At 41.7% G+C, this 9,430-nt stretch overlaps 1 protein-coding gene across 1 annotated transcript; it reads right to left on the reverse strand.

Moving 5' to 3' along the window:
• Positions 1 to 484: 484 nt before the first annotated feature.
• On the reverse strand, positions 485 to 8,341 carry acyp2 (acylphosphatase 2, muscle type). Its single transcript, XM_079686131.1, has 4 exons — positions 8,164 to 8,341; positions 7,877 to 7,893; positions 6,629 to 6,738; positions 485 to 1,234 (listed from the first exon to the last, which is right to left on the reverse strand). Exons 1-4 carry the CDS (start codon positions 8,306 to 8,308, stop codon positions 1,120 to 1,122), a joined length of 387 nt encoding a protein of 128 aa, XP_079542257.1. The 5' UTR covers positions 8,309 to 8,341; the 3' UTR covers positions 485 to 1,119.
• Between the last annotated feature and the right edge of the window lie 1,089 nt (positions 8,342 to 9,430).

Genomic DNA, 9,430 nt, shown 5'->3' on the forward strand with positions numbered 1-9,430 from the left:
GTGTGTGTGTGTGTGTGTGCGTGTGTGTGTGTGTGTGTGTGTGTGTGTGTGTGTGTGTGTGTGTGTGTGTGTGTGTGTGTGTGTGTGTGTGTGTGTGTGTGCTTGTGAGTAATGTCTCGGGATGGGTTGGCATGACTACAGAGCGTCTACTTCTAACAGTGTATCCATGGAGAAATGGTTTCAAAGCACTTACAGTAAGCACACACACACACACACACACACACACACACACACACACACACACACACACACACACACACACACACACACACACACACACACACACACACACACACACACACACACACACACACACACAGTATCTGCAGTGTTTATGTTGTGGCTGTGTGATAGCAGATCAGTGATTTAATTGGATCAGTTGACAGGTAATCGGGTCATGACGTTCAGTTGTCACGCCAAAATCCCAGCAGGGGTGCGTTTGTTTACATCACACAGTGACATATAAAAATACACTGGACTGATGTAATCTGTGAGGAGGACATATATTTATTTAGAGGGATATTTCAACTACTTTGTTCGAGAAATTCAAGGAGATTATTTGTAAAAAAAAACACATTAATACATATACTTCATAATGGGAACTTTTGCCCATTCCCTCGTCAATATTTAGTACATCAGCGTGTAGCTTTTTTAAAAAACATTTAATGTATTTTCATATTTTACTGTACATTTTTCTTTTCTAGATTTATATTTATTTGACTTTTGGATTTGTAACTAAATTAAACGCAACTTTAGCGCAATGGTTTACTTCATATCATAACTTCTATTAGTTAAAAACTGCTCAAAAATATAAATGTATGGTATAAAAGTAATGGTTAAACTAATAAAAAATAACATTTCATTTCTTTTTTGGAAACTTTTTTACAAGAAGTGGGAATCGGATCCATTTTTCCCGAATCTTTTTATTTTATTATTGATAAATGATTACCTTAGAGACTCATTGATCTGGACATATTGCTCCTTTTACAAGTCTACTCATAATCAAACTCTCACTTCACCTGGATATACAATCTAAACTCAAACCACTGTCGGTGTCTTTCAGTGTTTCTGCTCTGAGGACATGAGGAGAAGCTCTCTTGGGTGCGTTTGATTCGTTGGTCAGAAGCGCGTCTTGAATCCGGAGAGCTCCAGCTTGTCGATGTTTCTCTGGTTGGAGAAGCAGAATCTGGTGATGCGGCTGCTCGGACTTCCTTCTTTACTCAGCCACACCTTCCTGTGGAGGAGAAAGACATATATTCACCTTAAAAACGACCATAATAAACATGTTTTCTAACTTGACTTCAACTAAGAATGTTTTAGGATGAGGTGTTTGAGTCCCTTCATGAAGTTCTCCAACAAAGTATCATGAAGGATCCAAAAGTGGCGCTACTAGAAAGTGAAATACGTCCAAAGCAATAACGTTAATTCGCTTTCTGCTGGCAGGGTGGGAATAACTAAACGTAAAAAACAGAACTAAATGCTTTTTTTCGATGGAGTCTGGTGAGTAGTAAGTACGTTTAAAGTATGTAAAAAAGGTTAAAATATTCACAATAAAGTGTTAAGGCTACTTGAACTAATGTGTTTGTTTTAGGTATCTAAAATATGACGACAGCAGCTTAGCTTGCTGGTACTCCAATCTGTTTAGAAAAACTACATTATCTGGATACACTGACTATGGAGAAATACCTCATAAAACTACACTTTAAAACATCCAAACTATCCCTTTAAGATAGTCAGTGGCATGTTCTTACATCGAATGACTTCTGACGTGTATTTAAAATCAGCAGTTTGATCTGAGCCAGAGTTACAGTCTGTCTTTGTGAAACAGGCCCTGAGTTGTTTTGCAGCAAATTGTTGGAGAGCAACTGACGTCATAACCGTGGGCTTCACTGTCTTGTGGGACAAAAATGTATACAAAAATAAGTCCAACAGCCTCTCTCGGGTCAAACGGCTCAAACCAGGGGCATGATGGGAAAATAAAAAAAAACATTCCTTCAGCTATATTTAACCCTGAGAATCTGAGGGTGTTTCTGCTGCAGACATATTCAGGTTTACCACAGACGTTTCTGATGGTGTGTGTGTGTGTGTGTGTGTGTGTGTGTGTGTGTGTGTGTGTGTGTGTGTGTGTGTGTGTGTGTGTGTGTGTGTGTGTGTGTGTGTGTGTGTGTGTGTGTGTGTGTGTGTGTGTGTGTGTGTGTGCGTGCGTGCGTGCGTGCGTGCGTGCGTGTGTGTGTAGATTAAAGGAGATTTCAGTGGATCAGGGTCATGTCCATGAGAGGGAGAGAGAGAGAGAGAGAGAGAGAGAGGAGGAAGAGGAGGATGAGAGAGTTGTGAAAGGGAGATGAGAGATGTCCTACTTTTTAATTTTTTGGCAAAAAACTTCTTGAATCTACAGCTGACTGACCGCTCTGACCTACTACTCTACTGTACACACACACACACACATACAGTACACACGTATATATGTAAACACATACACACATATTTATGTACACACACATATTTATGTACACACACACACAAACACATTTATGAACACACACATCACACACAGATTAGTGTTAAATCTGCAGCAGCTGGATGTTTGCTGCTTTGTAATCTGCAGCCATTTCAGTAGGATTAGTTTGAAATATCAAATGTTTCTACAAATGTCTTTTAAGTTAAATCTATCCTAGTATATGTAAGTATTTTTAAAAGACAAAGACTCAAGACAGGCTGAAGCTGTGCTCTCTGCAGCTGCTGCATGATGGGAATAACCTCACGACCTTTGACCTTCTCCTCATCATCCTCAGCTTTAGAGCAAACATTGCTGCAGTCTGCCGGACATTACTGCACCGTGTCCACACACACACACACACACACACACACACACACACACACACACACACACACACACACACACACACACACACACACACACACACACACACACACACACACACGTACTAATGGACATGTGAGGACCCTCACTAACATAACATTTCCGAGCCCTTGACCCTAAAAAGGAAACATCTTGTTTATCAAAAGCTTCAGTCCTGTGTATGTTTTGTAGATCATTCTCATCAGTAGGTTTACAATAAAATGTCCATTATAAACCTCCAGCACAGTTTACTGTCCATTTCCTGTTTCCTCTCTCTAACTGTGATAGGAACTCAATTTGTGTTGTTGTATTCATTCGTTTTTTACCCCCTTGTATTCCTTGAATTGTTATATTATGTTTTTATGCTGCACAGTCTGTGGGGGCCCTAGCCAAACATTCACTGGGGGCCCCTCGAACCAGCTGTTCATCACCACGCATCGACCGGAGCAAGTGCGTTGAGCAATGTTCAACTTTTGAAGCTTCGATGGAAGCGTCAGCCAATCAAATCATATGCCAGTACAAGCTCTAGCCAATCAAACCGCGTGCTTGTGTGTCCGGGGCGGGAGATTCATGTGATTGGTTGTTGGCTTCAACGCACTCCACCGTGTGGACGCTGCGAAAGATAAGAAGCAGCATTTTACGTCGCGCTCATGGTCGCGCTATGCATGGGGCCCCCTTGAGGGGGTATCCCGACATGTCGTTGCAGTAAATTAAAGGGTGCTTCATGTTGTCGTTGCTGTGGACCTTCTTAATCTACCTTCTTTGGGGGCCCCCTTCTGGTCCGGGGCCCCAAGCAGTTGCCTGCCTTGCCTGTCCGCAAGCGACGGCCCTGATGCTGCATCATGAGTGCAAAATGGTTTGTCGTTTGACCTGAAGTGAATGATTTGTTCTCTGTTTTAATTAGTGTATGAATAGTGCTATACTAATAGTACTAAGCTTTATTATTATTACAAGTATATTGTATGCTACATTGTTGGAGGAGCCTGGCGCTTTAGATTTCCATTGCTGAGGTGCATGACAATAAAGCTTTTGATTCTTAGTAAAGGTAGGACAGACAAAAATAAAATATTTGTCCGATAATATTAAAACAGGCTCTCACAGTGTTTAACACTTCTTTTGGCAGGAGCTCAAACTGCAGACAGACGCCCAACATTTCTAACCGCGCAGATCATCTGATAATCAGAGTGTTTGTTTATTAAATGTTTATTTAGCGAGGACAATGCACAATACATGTATTGTTGCAGAAATAGCTCAAAGATTATGGTCCTCTTCATTCTCTGGGCGGGGGAGGAAAACATCAGAACACTTTTTGAGATAACCACATTTTTTATGTTTTAGGCAACAACTCAGACTCTTCCGTCACTATTTAAAGTCCAATAAAGGCTTACAATGAACCAAAAAGTCCTGAAAGATCATGACGTCCCTGAATCTGATCAACAACAACAGCAGAAACGTTACATTCATTATTTAGGCGCCACAATTTTATTCTTTTTAGGCCGACTCCCACAAAAATAGGGATTCAACCCACACACACACGGACTCATCTCACACACACTGTATTTATATCATGTGATTAATCCCACTCACGTGAGAATCAGACACCTGTCACATCTGTTTCTCTCTTTTCTTCATTCATCTGTCTTTCTCTAGCCTTCCCTCCATGTATACAGTGTGTCAGTGTGCATACTGTACATGTTATTGTGTTGATTATAAACACAACATCTATAACACATCTGCCTCCTATATTGCTCCCCCTGACATTTCCTACATTTCTTTCTTATCTGAATTGTTGTAAAGCCTCTGATTGCAAATGTGTGATTAAGTATATTGGGGCATATAAATAATGGACCCGTCTTGTTTTATACCCCTCGACTTCACTCCCACAAATTCCAGGATAGGGAGATTGTTTTAATTGCAGTTCCTTCTTCCTTTCACCAATCCCTCCTTTCTCTCCATTCCTCACTTTTTCTTGTTTTCAAGCTGCTCGGCTCTTCAGGATTTTTTTCTCAGAGGAAACAACCCAGTCGTTCACCTCCTACTCTCACTCTCTCTTCCTCTCCATTATTACCATTTCTCCACTTCCACCACTCTCCTTTCCTTCCTCCATTTTCTTCTTCCTCCTCTTTTAGAATTTTTCTAATTTTTGTACTTCAACTTCTCCTGACTCCCCTCCCTACATTCCTCTCCCGGCCTCCTCCCTTCCTCTTGCCATTATTACAAGTATTGTTCTTATTCTTATTATGATTTGCCTCTCCCTCCCTCCCTCACTCTCTCCCCCCCCCCCCCCCCCCCCTCTCGGCCCAGAGGAACAGCTGACCCTGTTTCCCAGGCCCTGCAGGAAGTGAGGTCGTGGTGAAAGTGGAGCAGACAGGAAGCAGGGAGAGTGAGCACGATGACACGGAAAAAACCTCTGATAGGACGTAAGGAAATAGGAGTGTGTTTGGCCTAGCATTACTATCCTTGTGGGGACCTAAATCTGCACTGTCACATGTGGGGACTCGCCTCTGTTATGGGGACATAATGGAGGTCCCCATGAGGGGAATTTTAGGGTGAAGACTTGGTTAGGGTTAGGGTTAGGGCTAGGCCTGTGTTGGTTATGGTTAAGGTCAGGATAAGTCTCCAGGAAATGCATGTAAGCCAATGTAATGTCCCCTGAAGTGATGTATGCATGGTATGTGTGTGTGTGCGTGTAATCCATTCAATGAAAGGGAGTGTTCATCAGTGTGTGTATTAAAGTCACAAGGAGGTTAAAATGATTTGTGATTTGTTTGCTGTTAAAGTAAACCTCAAGATTTTATTTCCTTAATTTAATTGTATAAAATCTGATTACTTCATTTAAATATATAAAGTCAAAAAATATTTCAATCTAATTATTCAGAAATAATTATCCGCAGCTCTGCTTCAGTCACTCCTCCTGCCTGCTGCAACAAGGAGGTGAAAACACCCACCAAGGATTATATCATATTGTGTGTGTGTGTGTGTGTGTGTGTGTGTGTGTGTGTGTGTGTGTGTGTGTGTGTGTGTGTGTGTGTGTGTGTGTGTGTGTGTGTGTGTGTGTGTGTGTGTGTGTGTGTGTCGCAGTGATGTCATCCAAATGAGACGTCCACACCCTGGTGTCATCACTCCCTCTGGACAGAGAGGTCATCAAAACAAAGTGAGCTCCAGCTTCATGATGAAGTGGTGCTTACTGTCATTACTTCAGAGTGAGAGGGGGGAGAGAGAGGGAGAACAGTGAGGGGGGAGATATGTGATCATGAAGGGATGTGTTTAAGTGCTACTTTATTATCAGGTTATTCGCTTAAAAGACCACTTTTTCTGCAAGTATTGGTACAAAATATAAAAATGTGACAGAACGAGGAGCTCAGGTCAGAATAATTTCATTGCCATTTATATACTGTAGCTTTGTGAATATGACAATAACATGTTTGAATTTGAATGTTATGTTGTGAAGGTAAATAACGCCATCTAGTGGCTGAATAAATAACATCACAGCACGATAAGACTTGAATGCGAAAACACTCAGATCATGCTGCCGATCATTTAAGGAGAAACCAAATCTACCTTTTCATGCATTCGTTTTGAGATGGACATATTTGTTTTAAGACTAATGGGAAGAAAACATCCCAAATACAAATCTAGGGTTTTTATCCTTTGTCTATTTGTATCTTTTTCATCAAGACCTTCTTCCCTCCAAAAACCTGTTTCACATTCAGGTGTGCAGAAGGTCTGTTACATAAACAAATACAAATGATAACAGTGTGAACTCACATTTCCTCCACCTTGTGAGCGGGACCCTGCACCTGTCCCACCACCGTCCCACCGTGGGTGTTCTTCACCCAGCCCACCAGACCCAGGTGCAGACCCTGCTTCTCCGTATACTGCAAGGAGAGGGGAGACAGAGGGGTTAACGTTGTACATAAGGGAACAATTGAGTTTCCTGAGCTTGAAAAGGCTATATTACATCAGGAAAAGTCACTGATCTAGCACCGCGTGTTGTAATAATGACGAAAACATAATAGGCAGATTTCACAGTAATTATAGTAAAAACGTAACTCAAGCATTTATGCGACTTGATTTGAAGCGCGTGTGCGTGAGGGGCAGCACCGTGTGTGTGTGTGTGTGTGTGTGTGTGTGTGTGTGTGTGTGCGCGTGTGTGTGTGTGTGTGTGTGTGTGTGTGTGTGTGTGTGTGTGTGTGTGTGTATGTGTGGCCTAGCATTACTATGCTTGTGGGGACCTGAATGTCTCTGTGTGTGTGTGTAGGGTGAGTGACCATATGTCCCGGCCGCAGGACTGCACACACAGCATTTTTATTATTTGTCCCGCGTCCCACAAATTGAGACTATGTCCCGCATTTGAGTGATAGTCGCGCAGAAAGGCCGGATCGGTTCGCTGACAGCCGGTGTTGTGTCAAATGATGCACCCCCGTCGTGAAATGCACCCCCTGGCCTGCCGTAAAAATCACCCCCCAAAAAATATGCTTCTATTAATCCCACTCTCAAGCACTTTGGAGGGTATAGTTGTAGGACTAGTACCAATACATGGAGCAAGTTTCATGTATGTGACGCTTTTATTGTCAGAGATTGCAAGGAGTGCACATTGTGGCAACCAGGCAAAAGCACCACCCAAAATAAAAAAAATGATATTAATCCCACCTTCAAGCACTTGATGTAAAAATAAACAATACATTGTAAAGCACAAGTACAAGCAAAAGTATACAGACAGGATGTCACAATTAAATAAAAAAATAAAATAAAATAAACAATTAACAGAAAAATAAATGACGAATGAATGCAAAATCCAGGATTCGACAACCCAACCGTCAAAAAGACAACATAGAATAGCGGACTATCCATTCAAATGCGCGTTCCCGTGTCAAGGGGTGCATTTCACGACGTGGGTGCATAATTTGACACAACACCGGCACCGCCCTTTCTTATTATATTGTCTAAACGGCATCATGTAGGCAATCCCCACTACACCACTGAGTATTATTACTGAAGTAAACAGAAACTCACCATTCTGAAACAGACTCCTGCCAAAACAAAAACAAAGAGAGAGTGACTACTTAAAACATGTAATAAGTCAATATTTTACTGCAACAGACAGTTTTATATTTCTTATTTCGACTCGTGAAAACAAGCAGCTCGCTATTTTGTCAGGTGAATTCAGATTAAACACAATAATAACCCTGAGGCTGCAGTGAGAGTGCAGTGAGTTCCTCCGTCCTAAATTAAGCATCAGATCATTTTACAGCCTGAGCTGAAACAGAGCAGAAAACAGAAGAGCAGATCTAAACACAGACCTTGAACGTTTCCGAAGATCTCAAAGTCCACAGAGGTCAGTTTGTTTCCTCCTGCTTCACCCATCCTGAGACAGACTGAGACACAGAGGAGGAGGGTCAGCGAGAGAGAGAAAACCCCCGCTGTGAGGAGCCTCTGCGAGCGCATGCTCACTCCTCCAGCAATATCTCACCAGAGAGGACGCTCATGGTATCTGTAGTCCATTAAAACTACAACAATTACAAATATGCTACTACATAACGGTGCAGGAAGGAGTCCTAAACTTGGATGAGTGAGCATTTAAGCACTTTCTGTTCCCTCATCTGGAAGTCAATCGGTTTTTGGCGAGAAGCCTGAAATAAGGTCTGTGGGTAACACAAGCTGAAGAGATTTAAAGGTTTTTTATTAAATAAAATACGTAATTAAACTTAAAGTGGACCTATTATGCTATATTGGAAAAATATATTAGGCCATACCTATACAAAACATGTTTGCTTAAAATACCAAACAGTTCCCCCATTGTAGCCATACTGCTCAAACCCCTCAACCCCGAACCCCAGCCCTGTTAGAGAAACGCGGATTTTGGGTCCTTAGCTTGAAAAAACCCACAACATAACTACAAAAAGACACAAAATAACTGTAAAGGCAAGCAAAAAGTCTCCAAAAAGATGCAAAATGGGTTGCAAACAGCTACAAAGACAACCTAACAACAGTGAAAAGGATCAAAATAACCACAAGGGAGAAAAAAAAACTATGAAGAGACACAAATATAAAAAAAAAAAAAAAAAGAGGTTTATATATGTATATAGGGAGAAAATAGCAAATGTGAGTCCCACTGCAGTCAGCATGTCGTTACCCTTTGGATAAAAGCGTCTAACAAATGACATGTAATATATTTTCTGTCAGCATGGGGAAAAAAACCGTTCAAAAAAGTACTCGAAATGCACACTAGGTGTCAGTAAAACCTAACAGATTACAGCAGCTTTGTAGTCACACACATTCGAAAAATCGCCCGCACACACACACACACACACACACACACACGCACACACACACACACACACACACACACACACACACACACACACACACACACACACACACACACACAGTATTTAATGTATAGAAAAACTGAACCAAATGCGAGTGTGTGTTTGTTGACCATCTAGGAACTCTGCGATCAGACCATCACATCTCTAGTTAAGCCTTTTTAATACCACCGTACACACTGTAATCTCTCTCTCACACACACACACACACACACACGCAGACACACACGCAGACACACAC

This window comes from Notothenia rossii (assembly GCF_949606895.1).
Source record: "Notothenia rossii genome assembly, chromosome: 6".
NCBI classification, from domain to species: domain Eukaryota; kingdom Metazoa; phylum Chordata; class Actinopteri; order Perciformes; family Nototheniidae; genus Notothenia; species Notothenia rossii.